At 47.1% G+C, this 17991-nt stretch overlaps 1 protein-coding gene across 1 annotated transcript in view; it reads left to right on the top strand.

Annotated features, from left to right (window-relative positions):
* Positions 1-14208, top strand: part of TMEM260 (transmembrane protein 260) — a 36164-nt gene extending 21956 nt beyond the window's left edge. The window contains exons 5-16 of the mRNA XM_076345837.1: positions 1030-1143; positions 3526-3705; positions 6356-6396; positions 6761-6844; positions 7271-7388; positions 7559-7731; positions 8899-9070; positions 10084-10232; positions 11117-11293; positions 11860-11913; positions 12335-12425; positions 13520-14208. Coding sequence (XP_076201952.1) covers positions 1030-1143; positions 3526-3705; positions 6356-6396; positions 6761-6844; positions 7271-7388; positions 7559-7731; positions 8899-9070; positions 10084-10232; positions 11117-11293; positions 11860-11913; positions 12335-12425; positions 13520-13792 — 1626 coding nt within the window. The 3' untranslated portion in view covers positions 13793-14208. The remainder of the gene's footprint in view (positions 1-1029; positions 1144-3525; positions 3706-6355; positions 6397-6760; positions 6845-7270; positions 7389-7558; positions 7732-8898; positions 9071-10083; positions 10233-11116; positions 11294-11859; positions 11914-12334; positions 12426-13519) is intronic.
* Positions 14209-17991: the final 3783 nt, after the last annotated feature.

Genomic DNA, 17991 nt, shown 5'->3' with positions numbered 1-17991 from the left:
AATAGATGGAAGTGCTGCCCGCCTTGGGGATGGCTGAGGAGGTGAGGATGGGTTGTCAGCTCCTGTCCAACAGCGTCTGTGGGACTCTGGTGGCTTTTTGCCCACCGAGGAGCTGCCCTGGGGCTTGGCTTCAGGTTGTAACATGGCCCAAGTGGGCAGTGATGGTGGAGAAGGAGGCAAATTCAGAGGAGGAGCAGCGTGGCCAGTGGCGTACGTGGCACTGACCCAAGGTTTCTACATGGAGTTGCTCTCGTAGCCTCATCCTCCCCCACTGAACGAAGAGGACTCGGCACTGGTCTGACGGTGTTGGGACAGAGCAGAGCATATGGCAGCATGGGGCAGAGAGAGGCTTTCCTTAGCATCAGCCAGGGATGGCCGTGGTACCAGTAACGAGCCTGTGAATGATCCTCGATGAGTACCAGAAATACCCTGCGCCGTGCTGCATAGTCTGGATACGTTACCCGTTTTATCAGAAAACTCTTTCAAAGGTGCTTGAAAATGAGCTTTTAGACTAATGAGGGATATCGCAGATAATTCCCTTTGCTTAGGAAGTTTGTGTAGCCCTGACTTTAGCCCTCTGTGCCTGAAGAAGAGGAAAAAAATCATTCCTGTTATATAAAATGAGGTCTCTGTACATAATGGCATTATTTTAGGCTATGGCTGCTGAAAACTTTGCATCATTCGGAGTTAACTGCTGGGCAGTCTCCCCTGTGCAGCAGAGGTTCAGGAATTGGACCCCGTCGCATCGTTACGACACGATGGTGCTACAGATGATCTCTGTATACATGGAGACATAGCCGTTGCGCTGGACACTTCGTCAATAATGTTTTCTGTTAAACAAATGAAATCTCCCTGTAAATAATCAAAAATAGCCTGTGTTATCTGTGTTACAATTGACCGGTGCTGGCCGATGTATTTGCCTTTCTCCTGTAAGCGTGCTGGGGTCTGCACCGAAGCTCTTTTGGTCTCTGGATGTTTTTGCAAACTGTAAAGAGTAATTGTGAATGTGGGTTTTTTTTTCCCTTTCAGATCTCTAAACTTGGTGCCTTTTGCTGCGGGCTCAGTTTGTGCAATCAGCACACGATAGTGCTTTATATCGCTTGTATCGTGCCTTGGGTTCTCTCCCGGCTTTTCAGAAAGACGGTACGTATTTTGCTGACCCATACCTCTATTTTTGTAAGGCAGTGAGTAATTCTTCTTTCCAAGCGCTTGTGCCACTTTTATGTTGAGGTACAAACAGGGACAGTCAATGCTCTGTCTAAACTAGTCGGTCATAACCCACTGAAGTTACAGTCCATCGGTCTGACACCGGAGCCACCGATCACGATTTAGGGGCTTTGCTCACACCAGCAACCTGCGACCCGCCCGTGTCTCCTGGCACAGGAGCGCTCTGCCCCAGCTGCTTGCAAGTACCCCGTACGCAGCCACGAGACCGATACTCGGAGCTAAAAACTGCTCAGTGTGTAGGAAATAAGAGCTTGTTCAATGACCTACCAAACAGGAAAGCAGATAAATATCTGTTGGTGAGAAGTCACAGGCACGTGCAGTCTGGGCACTGCTTCTTCTGGCTGATGGCACTGGCTTTCTCATGCCATCAACTCGTCTGGAGATGAGTTTCTGTATGTTGATTCCCCGGTGACGGAACAAAAGTCACGTCCACCCGTTGCAGAGCATCTTGCGACTGCTGTTGGTAGTTGAAGGTGCAGCCGGAACGAGCAGCACGGCAAGAAGAGTGCAGAGGCTTGTCTCTAGGGGGAAGTCCTCTTCAGCATCTCCTTGGGATGTGCCAGGCTCGGTGGCCTCCAGCTCTGATGCAGCCAGGACTGGAGAGTCCTAGAAGAGATCAGCTCTCAGGTGAAGAGCGCCTGGCTCGTGCCAGCTGGAGAAGGCTAAAGGAAGGCTGACCTTCTGCGAAACAGCAAGCCTCTGATCCGGTCAAATATGTCCCTTTCATCTCCTACCAGAGAGATCCCATTGTGAAGATGTCCCTCCTTTTACACCTCTTTATTAAACTTGCTCATTGTGTAAGAAGGTGAAAACACATTTTTGCATGCCTGGCTTATGAAGGCGATACACGTCTGTCTGGATGAGGCTCCCGGGTGACGTTCAGGGGCCCTGCAATGCTCTAGTCTTCTGTAGGTGATCTCCTGTGAGTCAATGCATCAGGTTGGATGCAGACGTGTTGTAGAAACTCTACTTTGCCCTGAAAACGGCTGCACATCTCAGCGACGCAGATGCTCTGATCGCTTTGCAAATGGCCCTGAGAAACCTCCACCTACTCCCCCCCCCCCGACTTTTGCTCCTGTGAAGGTGACAGTGGGGCAGGTTTCTGCTGGGCCAGTCCTGCCTGTATTTTTCCACCCTCGACCTGATAAATCAGGCGTGGTTCTAAGTAATGGCACAAGGTATAACTAAGCTTGGAGTGAAGCATGCCGGCTGCAAGAGATAAGATGCAACTCAGGCACGCTTGATCCAAAATCTGTTCAGCGTCTCCAGCAAACCCCTTTCTGACTGTGTATTTCCTTTAACACAGTGAAGACTCACTTCTGCGATATATTTGTGTTCTTTAAACAGAGCTTTTTTTTTTTTTTTTAACAGGGGAGGTCCAGAGAGACCTCTGATTTCCAGCAAGGACAATCCTGTGCCAATACAATATTCCCGGGAAATACTTTAGGCAGCCCAGTAGTGCCTGCTGCTGAAAAACACCTAATAAGAAGGATAAGTGGTGGAAAACAGTGCCTTTTTAAGTAAAAAAGAGCCAGCTTTCTTCTGAAGGAGCTCTGGCCACCACTGTTATCAAGCTACTTTTTCTGCTCTGTAGATCATGACTCTGAATGGTGCCTCTTCCCCATAACCCCAACTGCTGAAGAAGTGCTTTGATTGACAGGGCAGCGACTAACGATAAAGCAAGCGTGCAATATTCTAGGGTGGGATTTTCCAAAGCACTTAAAGGAGTTAGGCACAGAAGTCCCTTTGAAAGTCTTGTCTTCCTGACCCCTTAGGCAGTCTTGAAAATCCCACCCCAAAAGTTGGCCTATCCAATTTAGCCAGTGTAATCACGATAAAGTAAATGGCAAAACTGACTCCTGATGATGGTGGTGATGTGCGTAGTTGTACTAGAGCAGCATAGTCGTTTTTTTTTTTTTTGCCAGATGGAATACCAGCCAACTCTTAATCGCTGCAAAGTGGGTTATCTCAGCCTTGCAGTGCTTCAGCCATCTATGCATGTCATGCCATGATTTAAATGTGAAAGATGCAATGAGTATGATACTCATGAGTCCTAGCTAATATTATTTGCTTCACTTAAATTTCACCCTGCCATGCAAAGGAGATCAGTATGATGCAGTTTCCTAGTAATCCACAAAATCGTAAGGTTTAACATAGCATTTTGTAGGGACTTACTATAAATTGAGAGATCAGCTCTGTGTAAATATATTTGATGTTTTTTCTTTATCTGTTCTTGAAGTTCCAGCGTGATTAAACTAAAATAAACATTGTTATGCAATATGACATGTTTTGGTGCAGGAATTGTCCCTAGGCCATTTGCTGAAGTTGGGTTTATGCTTCTTGGCTGGTTTGCTGCCTTATCTCTATCTGCCGGCTTCGTCCTACCTCAATCGAGCCCGTTGGACATGGGGAGACCAGACGACTTTTCAAGGGTTTTTGACCCACTTTCTCAGGGAAGAATATGGGACATTCAATCTGGTAAATAAGGGTCATTTTCTAAATGACTTTCTTTTAACTTATGCAATAGCAGAACCTTTCTATTTGTGACGATTAATGGCTTGCAGGGGAAGAAATTGAAAATGTTTCCTTTTTTAAAAATTTATTTCTGATTTTGACCTTCTGATCTGTCAGGTTTTCTGGGAATGGATCACGTGGCTGGGAAAGCAAAGAAATAATTCTCTTTGCCTTTACAGGGTGAGCCGTATTATTTACTGGGAGCTGTACAGGTGTCTCGTGTTTATAAATGCCCAAAGAGCAAACTGTGCTACAGGGAGATGGTGGCATCAATTTTGTGTTTTTCTTGTTTTAAGACAAATAATTCTCTCTTCTTTTTTTATTTTAAACTCAGCTATTTAAAGAGGTCGCATTGCTTTAGCTTTAAAAGAAATTCCTCCAACTTAATATTGAGGAATAACTCAATACTAATATTGAATTGAAATGAATGGTAGGTTTGGGGGGTCTCAGAATCCTCTGATCTGAGTTATTGACTGGTCTGTGCTCTTGCCAAGGGAGGGAGGTATGGCGTAGGGTTTGCATCTCTCTCCTCCAGCCCTGACATAGATGTTTGGCTCTGGCCACCCAAGGAAAGCAAGTGCCCAGCACCCCTTCTGCCCTTCCTGCTGCAGAGATTTCAGTGCAGAGGGCTGGGAAATCGCACCACCGGGGAGGGGAAAAAAGAAAAAGGGATGGTTTACATACTGTGTCACTCCTTGGGGTCCTGAAGCCCCACGTCCTCATAAATTAAGCCCCGTGCGTGCAGCAGCCGCATCCAGCCGGCGTGACGCGGCGAGCACCGTCGCCGTTGCATTACAGCCTTCTTCTGTAGGATGTGAGACAAAAGACTTGATAATTCCTGCTGCTGCCATTTAATCTTTCCAAAACTCCTACAGAGATAAGATCCACCCTCTGAAGGACTTCTGAGATTTCCCCTGTTGTCCTATTCCCAGCCGTCTCCTGAGAATGAGACTCCATTGGGCAGAGCAATACCAAGGCATGCAAATCCCTTACCTCCTTTCTCCATCAAACGTGAGGAATTCAAGCTGACGTTCAGGAGGCTTAGGGATGGACTGTATGTAATCCTACACCACAAATCACATTTACGACGAACTTGTCTGAAGCAGGAGCAATAAATGCAGCAAGACCCAAGCGTTTGGTCCCGACGCCAGCTGGGCTAATGCCAGAGCCCTGCCTGGATGGACAGACAGCCCTTGCATCCCACGGCTCCGCTTTTAAGGGCGGGCAGGGTCCAAAAAAACAGAGAGAAAAGACTCGGGAGAGGGTTCCACCTATAAGCCAAGGGTCAGAAATGTCATCTCCTGCGAGGGATGTGTCTGGGGCCAGAAGCCGTCGGCTGCCAGCAAGGTGGGGCTTTGCAAGAAGCAGAGAGGTAGCAGTGGTGCATCAGGAGCTGTGGGCTGGCTCTCCGTCCTCTAACACTTTCAGTTTTTAATTAAATCTTGAATGCAATTAACTATTCCATTTTTATTCAGATTAAATATTCCTTCCAGACCTCCCGGATCCGTTTACCTTATCTTTTATCTGGTAGCCACCACTTCCCCAACAAGCACCTGTGAAGGTAATTCCTCACCTCCACCGAGCATGTCTTGTTTCCCAGGCTCGTGCCGTGGATTGCAAGTCTCCGCAGTAAAAAATTTCAGATATCCATACAGCACTGCCTCCGTCAGGGCAGAGGGGACAGGGGCGAGTCTGGTAAACAAGCAGGAATTGAGGCCCATGTGCTTGTCTCAGACTGTGGGGAGATGGCCCAGAAAATAATCGCACCGTGCAGATAGAGCGGAGGTCGGGCCCCTCACTACAAGAAGGACATTGAGGTGCTGGAGCTTGTCCAGAGAAGGGCAACGAGGCTGGTGAGGGGTCTGGAGCACAAGTCTTCTGAGGAGCGGCTGAGGGAACTGGGGTTGTTTAGCCTGGAGAAGAGGAGGCTGAGGGGAGACCTCATCGCTCTCTACAACTACCTGAAAGGAGGTTGTAGCGAGGTGGGGGTCGGTCTCTTCTCCCAAGTAACAAGCGATAGGACGAGAGGAAATGGCCTCAAGTTGTGCCAGGGGAGGTTTAGATTGGATGTGAGGAAAAACTTCTTTACTGGAAGAGTGGTTAAACATTGGAACAGGCTGCCCAGGGCAGTGGTTGAGTCCCCATCCCTGGAGGTATTTAAAAGACGTGTAGATGAGGCACTTAGGGACATGGTTTAGTGGAAATGGTGGTGTTGGGTCAACGGTTGGACTCGATGATCTTAGAGGTCTTTTCCAACCTCAATGATTCTATGATTCTATGATTCTAAACCATGCGATGTGCTCGAGTCACGGGGTGATGGGTCGGTAGCACCTTGAAAAATGCTTATCTGGGTGGTAAACACTGCACAGTTGCGTAGTGTAAAACAAGAACCTGAAAGTAAATCTTGCAATGAAGGTTTGAGTAGAGTTTGCTGTCTTGTTGTTGAAGCAATTCCTGTTCCCTGTGACCCCTTTGGGGTACCACCTGAGGGGGTTTTGAGGACCCCTGTGCGCTCAGGGCTCTGCAACCAGAAAATGAAAAGACTTTTCCTTGCCCCAGTGATACGGCAATCAGCGTGTGGGTTTCTCATGGGTTTTCTTTCTTTTTAATCTAGGCCAAGTCCGAGACAGGATCCAGTATGAGAGAGATACTGGTGTGAGTAAAATCTCGACTGTGCCTTTTAGTGGAGAGAAACCTGTTGCTGCCGCTGTCGTTTTAGCCAAGGTGGCTCCTGTCCTGCCTTTCCTCGGCTTGGTCCAGAGCTGGGGCCGTGTGTCCCCTGCACGGGAACAGCATGCATGTCCGTCTGTCTTCCCCGTTGAAGGAAAAATGCTGGATCCCCCTCCCCAGTGATTTTTCATTCAAAGTCCTGGCATGTAAACCGAGCTTGTTCCCATTTCTGGTAGACTTAATCACACCGGAATGGGAATATGTTACGTTGTGCTTATTCCCTGCTTCTCTTGACACTTTAATTGAGTGCAGGCGGCGATTTGGGGATGACGCACTAATTTCTCCGCAGTTTTCAGCTGGCACAGATGAAGTCGGAGCTCTCCCTTCCCGTCCTCGCCCTGGCGCTCATGGCCTGTGTGAGCACAGCACTGCCGTAAGTTGGAGGAGAATATTTGCTCCGACGTGAATTCCCTGACTGGCTGCACGGGCAGCTTTCTTTGCCTTGTGCCACGGGGAGCTATTCTGCTTCCCAGTGCAAAAATTTCAGTAATTGGCTGTGGTCATGTATTAATTAAGAGCAAAATATCCCTGCTCCTGGTAACCCTATGACTTTGTCGGCGGCTGACTTAAAAATCTTGAAATCCTTAAAAATGCTGAAATCCTGATGGTTTTGTGCTTTGAAAATGTAAGCTTTATAAATTGCAAAGGTAAAGAAAGGCTCATCAGCTCCTTTTATTGGTCGTCAGCTCCTTGTATTAAATGCATTTAGGTATGCAGAGAGATAGTTGGTTTTGTGCTCGTATAACTTTTGTCTCCTTTTTCATCATGCAACTAGAGTGCTACGTTATTTTTTTTATAGGACAAAGCAGCAGAAATCACCCGTGATCTGGGTCTTTGCTGGAATGCTCTGTGTTTATTCACTTTTCTTCGCTTGGAGAGCAAATTTGGATATTACAAAACCTCTGTTTCTGGGCGTGGTAAGTTGCACTCCAAAAATTGCTCTGGGTTGTTAACTTTTGGAAGAAGCCCTAAAACCACCTAACCAGGAGCAGGTGGTTGTCTTGAAGCTGCCTAAAATACAGCTACTTACTCTGTTTCCTTATAGCCGGGGAAACAGAAGTAGGGTCTCTGGGATCTTGTTTCCTAGGTGGAGCGATTCTGGCTGCAGAGCAACGCGGCGGTGGCTGTGCTGGCGGGGCTGGGGCTGGCCGCGCTCCCCTCGGTGGGAAGCACCGTGCTGGAGGGCAGCCGGGCGCTGCCGTGGCTGGAGTGGCTTTCTGCTCTCGCTCTTGTCGCTTCTCAAGTTTGGGCAAATTACAGGTAACGAATCCCCCGGGCACGTGTCTTGCTGCAGACTCGCAGGGCTGTGGGGTGCCGTGCGGTTGGGGTGCTGCGGTAAACACCCCATCCCTGCTCCTGGGGTTTCTGTCCTTGTCTTGAAGTGGGAAAGGCACTTTTCACGTCCCACCTAAGCTTGTGTGGCCACAGCCTGCGGGACTCCCTTGTTTGATCTCCCTAAAAATCACCAAGCACCAACTGCAGGCTGTAAATGGGGGTGTCGTGTAGGTTGAAGGAAGAAACCTGTGTAGATACGTAAACTTCTCACGAAAGGAACTCATAAATCTGTGCTTTATTTCCTAAGAAGGTTTGCAGAATTCATTTGACCTGAACAGTCACCTCCTTCCCTTGCTTTGCTTCAGGAAACCTTGTGCTTCTGGTTTTTCTTATTTTTTTTCCTTTTTGAAGAGTTACATCTGTAGTGTAGGGCTTCCTTCTCCCATAACCACACCAAAGACTCTACAGCGGCTTGGGTAGGAATCAGTGTAGTAGTAGGGATGCTCAGGTAGAGGTTGACCAACTGGTGAAGTGTAGAACATGCAGAACTTCATACTCGGGGATCCTTCCTTTGCACACTTCTTTTCCCAAAGGCTGGTCCGTAGGTGAGCCAGTCATAGCTCATGTCCTGAGCCATGTCATGGAGTGTCCTCTTCTTGCGTCCATACCCGGACGTGCAACACACGATTGCGTAACAAAAAGGATCTAATCTCGGGTAATGTAAGTCTACTTCTGCCTGATGCTACAAAAAATTGGCTTTTTAGTGCATAATTGAAAGCATTAAAAGGTTGGGGAAGATTTCAAATGTTTTACAGAACCATCATTGTACTGGCACTTAGAGCTCCAACTAGTAAGTCTTGAGGTTTAGCTCAAGAAAAAGTCAGAATTAAGGTGAAGGCATGCAATGAGTGTGTATTTTTGCAAAACTGTAGTGGCTCGTGTCTCTGGTGCTGGTTTCTGGGGGACTGTAGTCTAAATGCTTCATTTCTGTATCTTGGTTTCTCTGTAAACGGAGATGATGCTTTTCAGCAAGATCTAACCAGGGTGAAGGACTTCACCTGTCGATGCGTATTGCATAAAATTGTTCTGAAGATATGCAAAGCCATGCAAATACCCGTTTTTCAGATACTGTTCTTTACCTGTTCTCTTAAGGGCTTGTGATCAGAGCAACAACTATGTTGTTGATAAGTTTGCAAGGAATCTGCTGTCCTCTATGCCGACGGGTGCAGTGATCTTGCTAAGAGGAGACTTACCCGGGAATGCTCTTCGTTATGTTCATTATTGCGAAGGGATGAGGCCAGATATCACCTTAGTGGACCAGGAGGTAGGTTCAGAAAGTAATATTAAAAGAGGCAACAGGCAGATTTAAAAATAGGAAGCAAAAGTTTAGTTGTTCCTTTCTCTTCTCGAGGGGGTCTCTTTGTTCAAATAAAACTCACGATGCGGAAATAAAATTGATTTTTTTTTTTTTAAAGGGTTGCGGGTGGCTCTGGGATGGAGCATGGTGCGCAAGCCCCATTCAAGCCCAGAAAGCCAACAGGGAGGCAATAGCGGGTAGAGAGAAGGGGAAGCCCAAGTTGTTCATCGCGGCAGAGATCCAGATGGGGCACAGGGCTGATGTTTGCCTTGCTGAGGAAGCTTTGTCCCTGCTGTTTTCTGCGGCTGCCCCGAAATACAGATGTTGGGGCTGCAGAAGGCTTCTGGGAGCAGCCTGGAGGGCAGCAGGTCAGCAGTTGCCCCGTGGGCAATGCCGCTTTGGGGTTTCTCCCAAGGACTTTACCATGCTGAGGCTCATTCCCTGCATCCCCTGTGTTATCTTGACCCAACCCAACCCAAGGGTGGTTTTGCAGGTTTCTGCCTCTGGTTTTTTACATTAAAACGGAGGTGCTGCGTGTCCCTGGGTGGTGTTTGCACTCCTTCCTTTTTTCCTGAGAAATGGGAGAAGAAAAATCCCCCTTACAGAAGGGGACACCGACACTGCCACTGCCACATCAGTCCTTGCGCTTGGCTTTGCAGCAAGGGTTTGTGACTTGCTGAGAAACCCAAAACCCAACGCCTTATATTTAACCAAACCAAAACCTTGTTGTGTCTCTTACCAGCAGTAGTTATTTTGTGTTTCCTTTGCCCCCTCGACAGGGAGGACCGCGTGCCTCTGATCAGAAACCACTGGTGACCTGGTCTGATGGTGTGGTCCCAGGCAATTGCTGAAACAGGAGGTGACCTTGCCGAGCAAATAGAGTCATTCCTCCTGCAGAAACCATTTTCTGCAGCTTCTGGATGTAAAATGAATGAAAACTTTGTTTCTTGTTTTAATTTTGCTTATATTTTCGGTGATAGATGATGACTTATGAATGGTATTTACCCAAGCTGGCAAAGCATTTACCTGGCGTTTATTTTCCTGGGAACCGGTGGAATCCTGTGGAAGGAGTATTACCCGATGGGACACTTGCTTTTAATCTCCACCGTTTCCTCAAAGTAAATAAACAGTAAGTATTTCTTTCATATGTAACAGCTTTCCTAAAATCTTCAACCTTTTTTTCTTGAAATTGTTTACGGAACAGCTTGGTACTGCATCCAAAAGACCAATTTTCTCCACTGACTTCCTCCCCGGTGGTGAGATTATTTTTGCAATTAAAGCAAATATCTATGCAGAAGTAACTCCATCTGGATATAATGTTGCTTGTTGGTTTGAGGTTGGTTTGGTTTTCAGGAAGGAAAAGTAAGGTGATCGGCACAGAGTATTTACTGATCATTTTTGTTGTTGTTGTTGATACAATTCATCACCAAAAAAGGAACATTCCCGTGTACTCAAAATGACGACGGTTGGAGAGGAGATTGCCGCTGCTTCTCCTTCGTGAACATTGTGGCCAACTGATTAGCATAGAATGAATGTATTCCGGGAATAATCATCGTATAAAAATAGCTTAGTAAGAGTGGAGAAAGGATTATATACTCACATGAATACAAATAGCATCTGCATTTAGACTAGCCAGGGTGAGCCTTGCGAGCGTGGGTAGGCAGAAGAGCATTGCCAGGTGCCGTCGGGAAGAAAGGGGCTTCTCCTACAGCTTCTGGCACGTTTGTGAAGACCAACATAGGGGAGAGGATCTGTCTCCTGTGCTGGCTGCACAAGATGTGCAATGCCAGGTGGGGTATTCGCTTGCAGTGGGAGAGCTGTTCTGCGGGCTGACCCGGAGACATTGTCCCTTCCGACGCGAAATGGTCTGGACAGGTATCCGTGCCGCAGAAGATGTTGTGCTGCTTAAGACCTGTCCCCTGGCGCGGGGCGCGGGGTTTGCTCAAGCACGCGGGGTGGCCCGCGGTCTCTGGCATGGCTTCACGATTGCTCTCTCTGGGGTTTTTTTGGCAGCAAGGAAGTGTTTGTCTGCATAGGTCTTCATGAAGGGGACTCAACCTGGAGAAGGAGCTATTTGCTCTGGCCGTGGGGTACGTGTGAAAAGCTGGTTCCTTCCGATGTTGTCTTTGACCCAGGAGAGTGGATTCATCTTACAAGAAATCTGTATAACTGGACTGAAGACTACGGCAGGTACGAGGCAGAGGCAGGACTCTGCTCCTTCCTGCTCATCATTCTTCTGCCAGCAGCATAACCACATCCATTGCAGTGTTAGAGAAATTAAACATGAGCCGTAATCATAATAGTTTGTGGTTTGGAATATATAATAAATCCGCATGTGGTATTTTTATTAGTATTAAAATTAGAGAGGATGTTTCTAGTCAAATACCAGGTCCAATTCCGATCTTAAAACTTGATCAGGAGCCAAAAAACATTGAGGACTTGGGACATCCAAAGATTTAAATGTCATAGACTGAACCGTGATGGATGGTAAAAAGCATCTCTCACTTTGAGGATAGCTAGGATGCTGTGAAACACCTGATATACCGGAGGCTCCTTCTATGGAGAGAGAGGAATAAAGTTTTATGAATGACTGAGGATCAGCTGAATTCCCTGCTGTCAGAGCCGTAGGCTTCATGACGGGTTTTCTTCTGCCTGGAAGGTCTCTGTCTGCTTGAGTTAGAAGGGTTGATTTGCGTGGTGGGTGAAACACGGTGGCACGGATCTGATGGCTGAATTTTATTCTCATTCCCGTTTAGTTTCAAGCCCTCTTCCTGGGAAGCTGTCGCCAACGAGGAGATGTGGCAAGCCAGGTGATGCTCCTTTGCTCCCTTCCAACAGCCGGTGGGCAATGCCAACTCACTGGCGTGGAAATACACACCAAAGAGGGCAGCTTGATGGTGCATGGCCGTATTGGATCTAAATGAGCCAAGCTGTAGAAGGAAAAGGTTGGCAGGATGAGGTGAAGCGTGCATGGCCTCCGGCAAATCCTTCAGGAAAGCAGTCGTTTCGTTCACCGAAAGGTTCTGCTCAAAGTATCTCGAAGGAGCGGAGGGTAGTTGGGACATAGGGTGAGGAAATACGTCAAGGAGAGAAATTTGTATCACTGAGGACTTAAATAGAGATGCTGGTGTACTGTCCCATACGTGGGCATGTTGAAGACGTGTATAACCGTGTGATGTGAGCTGGTTATGTTAAGCAGTTATTATATGGAAGTTTTTCTTGTTTTCCTAGGATGAAAACAGCTTTCTTTATATTCGACCTTGCAGAAACTGCCAGCGTGACTGCAGAAATGAAGTCACAACTTTACACATTTGCGTACACCGTAAGTCATATGTTGTGGTTATGAACGCTCCCTGCAGTCTCCATCCTTTTTTTTCCTTTTTTTTTCCCTTTTTTTTTTTTAAATTTCTGGACTCCATAGAAATACAGTGTTTCCATATAGGTCCTGTAATCTGCATTCTCCCTTGTTCATCCAAACCGGGAGCATAGCAGATTCAGAGAGATTTGTTCAGGGATTTATCCATTCCTGCTTGCCCCCTCGGTCACGGAGGATGCCGAAAGCTAACCAGTCGACACCCTGCTTTTGCTATAATTACGTTGTCTGTGCTGGGCTCCAAACCCATGCCAAGAGATCGCTTGTCCTGAAGTCCCCTCTATGCACTTGTCCCCTCTGTCATTACACAGTCGTGCATCTGAGCCAGCAAGTGTAAAATCCGACAGTCTTCTCGCTGCAAATTAATTCTGCTGCATTTCACACCAAAGAATAACACCCGTAAGCTGGTGTAGGTATCTCTGGAAATACTGGACTGCCCGAGATGCCAACGGATGCACAAAACGATCGGTGTGTGTCAGCAGAGAGGAGGAGTGTTTCACACCCCAGCAAAGAGTCAACAAATAGTTTCGTTTCAACTCTTGCCCGTTTTGCTGTGATTTTTGCTGTTCTGCAGAGTTCTTGGGCGCGTGCCTGCTGTTGAGCTTATGAATATTCCCACTCAAGTCAACAGACTGCTTAAGTCCTGTGGAAGATGTCCTGATCTCCTGAAGTACTGAGTAAATGTCTTCCCAGGCGCAGCAGTTAAATCTCTTTTTTCCCCCGGCCTGGTGTAACACCTCTCTTGGGGAAGCGCATAATGTGCGGTGGGGTTATCACGATCATCTGTAACGTTTCTAAACAAACAGCTGCTGTAGGAAGGGAAACATTTCAGCCCCCCTTGGATTTCTGATCCGCGCTATTGCGCATCGCATGGCAAACACGGGGTGAGGTACAGAAACGCTCCGACTCTGGACTTGGATGTCTAAATAGCATCTGTTCCTTCACGGGCAGTTTTGAAGGACTGTTAAGAGCTCTTGGTCCCCTTCATTCAATTAATTTGTCCCCCTCCTCCCCCCCTTTGTTTTTTTTTGTCCCTTTAACAGTCGTACAAAGAAATTGTCAACTCTCATCCAAATCACCCGGTGAACTGGCACAAAAACTACGCCATTGCCTGCGAGAGGATGTTGCGTCTCCGTCGGGTGGATGTGGATCCCGAAGTGTTGCTCTCCGAAACTGTGAAACATTTCCTTCTGTACACCGAGAAAGCGGAGGACGATCCCCAGCGGCAGGGTATTCTGCAGGCTGTGAAGCACCTGAAGAAAGAGCTGCAGGGGCTGAGGAAAATGAAAGAAGACCTGAGGCGGCGAGCTGGGTAGCGCCCGGTCCTCCACCCGCCTGCTGGAGTGCTGAAATTTTGAAGTCAGGACTTAAAATCTGAATTAGCCCTTGACAACGTGAGAACGGTTTTAAAAGACGACAGAAATGGCAGCGGAGAAGAAGTCAAGCGTGATTGCCTCCGCGGGAACGTACTGTTGTTTGGTCTTTGATTGCTGTTGGCAAATGAACTGTTTGTATTGTTTGTGTGGGGAAAAAAGCTCATCACTAAATAAAATGCTGGGTTTCAAAAAGGAGAATTGTCTTTTAAAGGAAACCTGTGGATCTGTAGTACCGTGAAGATCTTTTAATTTTGGTTATGAATGCAGCATCCTTTATAGATGCAAAAAATGTATTTAGCCTTGAAATGTTTCTTCTGTTACTGAGCCAAGAAGTTTTCTACAGAGATTTTTCTTTAGCTGTGCTGTGTCTGTGTGTTTTTGCGGTCACAGGGCAGCGTGGTTAGGTAGGTTTCCATCAGGACAAGCATGTGGGACGGTGCCCTTCACGGGACCGTGATCGTTCGCTGTTTCGGATGTGCTCTGTCCCCTGGCTGTGCCTGTGCCCAGTGGTGCTGCAGACACGATGTTCCCCTGGCATGGGATGGTGGGCAGAGACCAACCCAGCTCTTTCTGCCTCCCTTGCTTTGCAGGGATGGTTACTTTCACTACACTGGGATTTTATGTTGGGATAGACTTTATTGCTCTAGTTTTCCAATAGCGAGCAAGCAACTTGTGTATTTTCCCTCGCAGAGCAGCGCAACCGTAGGCAGCAGCGTGGCATCTCCTGCGCTGCCTCCACCTGGGGTAGAGGGACCGCGGTGCTGAGATCCCGCACTGGGGACACGAGAGCAGCTCCCCTGGGACACTGCTCTCCCCGTGGCTCATGACATCTGTGCTGTGGGCTCCTTCTGTGCAAGCCCGTAACGCTCGTCTACTCTGCCACGTCCTCGCAGGTCCTGGGGATGCCAGAACTGTAGTTTTAGAGATGTCGGGAGCTTTAACCAAAAGAATAGCGTGTGAATCCATCCTGCTTTTCAAGCTACCCCAAAAGCCAAGCAACTTGGTTGACAAGAGCTCAGCTACTTGTTTTCAAAAAAAAGTCATAAAATAGCATGTTTTTCAAAATGTTGTCAATTAACATGTACTTCAAATGCTTAAAACAGACCCAAAACTCTGGTATTGTTACTGGGAAGTTGTGTTCATCTAAACTTTCCTACTTTGTTCTGTGAGATCTCCAGCCCAGTGTTTTATAGGAGACGAATTGCTGCCAGGCCAGGATTTCATTTGGACTAGTAAAATTTCCAGAGAAGAAAGAAGTACTTCGGTAAAGACCATGCTATCGAGCTTCCCAGAGGCTTGGAGGAGCAGATCAGGATGTCTGCAGGAGCGAGGGGTGTTGCATGTGGATGCTCTGTTGGTCTGTAGTTTGAGGTGCGGGTAGGTGCAGGTTTAGGCTCGCGTGGCTGCTAATCCCAATAGGTCCTTTTAAAAGTCGACTACTTTTGTTGTTCTCTCCAAGTGCTGATTTTCCCAGATGGACTTTCATTGAATGCTGCCTGTATAAAAATCAAGCTGCCGTCTAGGAATCTCTAACTCCGGTTGCAAAACAACATCCTTTATTTTTCTCCCTCTCATTCTGATTTATTTTCATAGTATGATTTCCATAGCAATTCCCCCTGTTACTTCTATGAACGATTCCTCTACAAACAGCAGATGAGAAATGAGCAATAAAAAGAAATAAAACTACGGCTTCTGGGTTGCAAAGCCACAAAACAGGGGAGAGAAGGAAGAGGAGCGGTTCAGGGGTGTCATTTTAACTCTTTGTGTTGTAATTGACTATATTTCAGGTCGACCGTGCCTCACTTAAATATCTTCCTTCTTCTCAGTCCCCGAAGTGTTTGTACAGAGCCGGGGGATATCATACATTCCTCCGTGCAGCTTTCTCAGGGCTGGCTTTCTTCTCCCTTCTCAAAAATCAGTCCTTCAGCCTAGCAGAAAAGCATTAGGAATCCAATTTTTGAATGCTTTTGTTACCTGCATTATTGAAAATCCATTCAAGCAAATATACTGAGCTGAGGGTTTTCTTTATCTTGATTAGATGCCCCTCCTTATCTGCATAGTCTTGAAATAATTGGAAGCTTTTGTGGATTCCACTATCTACTCGGGAGAAAAGAGGGGCTGGACAAAGGTATCCCAGCCGGCAGCCCGCGTCGAGTAACGTATCGTCATATATTGTAATAAGCAGTGATGCAAACTACCAAGGAGAACTTTCCCACTGGCAAAAGCCTTCCCAGGTGCGAAGAGCAGTGGAAGCGTGAGGCTTTTTTAGGGAGCAAAGCAGAACTGGTTGCAACTGCGCCGTTCACGCCCGCCGTGTCCGTATAAATCGGGTGCACGTGCGATACGGGGTGTCCGTTGCTGGGTGTTCAGCTCCAAGATATCACCAATGGCCTATCGCGAAGGTGAAAATATTTAACAGAGACGGAAGATACAAAATTCCTCCCCCTGAATCTGTTCAAATGAGATTTGCTGGTGCTTGTAAGCGAAGCAGCTGCGTGGATGTTCGCTAAAAGGTAGTGCTGAGGGATGCTGGCAGAAGTTTAATTTTTATCAGCTCCTCTTAGGTGGCACCCTTAAGTTTATCAAACAAGCAAAGCTGATTTGCTCTTCGTTAGTCTCAGTTGCATGAACTGGTTGCCAAGTAAACAGGATTTTGCATTTTCCTAATTACTTTCATATTTGTGTTTTACCTCTATTTGTTCTCTTGCAAAACTGGTCCTAATAATTAGTCAGGGTCCCGCTGCCTAGACCTTAAAAAACAAAAGGGGGGGGGGGAGGAAAAAAAGACTTCTGAGGGTTTTTTCTCCCTTATAAATTCATTTTTGTTACAAGCATCTTTTATACATATTACTAAAGGGAGCGCACTAAGAAATGCAAATAATAGTTCTTTATTTTATTATGACAGTTAATTAATAGCAACCTGTTTTAATGAATAAAGTCACTCAGAGTCCTTTAGCACTTCCTAAGTAGAGGCCAGAATCTGTAGGGATTCTTTTTTCCCCCGCATTGTATAGCTCCGAGACTCCGCGCACTATATAGGGCCTGTATAGAAATGCTCGCTAATGAAGAGGGAGGGCGAGGAACTTGTCTGCATTCAAAGATCACTGGTGAGTCATTCAGCGAGAAAAGGCCCCTTGCTAGGAATAGTCACAGTTCCGCGGCATTGTGCTAGCAAAAGGGTTTGATCAAAGGTCTCCTGCCGAGCTTGCATGGTTTCCTTTCATACGACGACCATAATTAAAACCACTAATTCTCTTTTAAAATGCTGCAGGATGCCATGTAGGCATCTGTCTGGAGTGTCCTTTGTGCTGTCGGGAGCTGTTAAGGACCAGCGCCGAGGGCTTTTCAGCGACATGCCAGTCAGGAAGGTGATTCGACATAAGGGTGCCTCTGAAGGCTTGACAGGGCCTTGACTACACAATTCCAGCTGAATTTGCCCCTTGTCAGCTGCCAGTAAATAAATCTCAAAGAGGGGAGGGGGAAAAAGCCGAAGTTTCATTACCTGATCCCCGGGGCTTTGTTGGTTTTGGCATCGCCCAGGGGGAAGCCCTCGCCCCTCGGGGCCGGGGAGCTGGAGATGGCCATTGGAGACCCCAGCGCCCGGGTCGTTTGAAGACCGTCAATACTTGTAACAGTTCAGCTGTTAGGAAGACAAATAAATGGAAGAGCCCATTAATCCCCTTTGGGTACTCGGTGCCTTTTGCCCTTTTATCGCAGCCTTATTAGGTTCCTACTCATCTTGAACCAGGAGGGATGAATTGAAGTTGTTGAGCGCTAATTGGCAAAGACTTTTCATCGCGGGCCAAGAACTTTCACTGACTTGAAAGTAACTTCGCCACGGGGAGGATCAGCAAATTCTTGCCTCGCCATTAAAACAAAACCCCAAAATCCCATTGGGATTCAATGCGGTGTTTAAAAAAATTTTTTTTTTTAAAAAAAAGGCAACTGCTAAATTGTTGGGCTTGTCCTTCATGAGGATGTTGGCAACTTATATTTGCTCTGTAAAAGAGAGTCATGGAGCCAGACGCCGCGCGGGGCGATCCATCCTGAAACGCAGTTGAAATCCACGTGTCTTACATGTGTACGCGTGCGTGACCAAACCCTGCTCACGGGCCAGGCTTCCTGCAAGCAGCCTGGGA

This window comes from Aptenodytes patagonicus, chromosome 7, assembly GCF_965638725.1.
Source record: "Aptenodytes patagonicus chromosome 7, bAptPat1.pri.cur, whole genome shotgun sequence".
Classification (NCBI taxonomy): domain Eukaryota; kingdom Metazoa; phylum Chordata; class Aves; order Sphenisciformes; family Spheniscidae; genus Aptenodytes; species Aptenodytes patagonicus.
This window is presented reverse-complemented; position numbering and strand designations above follow the sequence as displayed.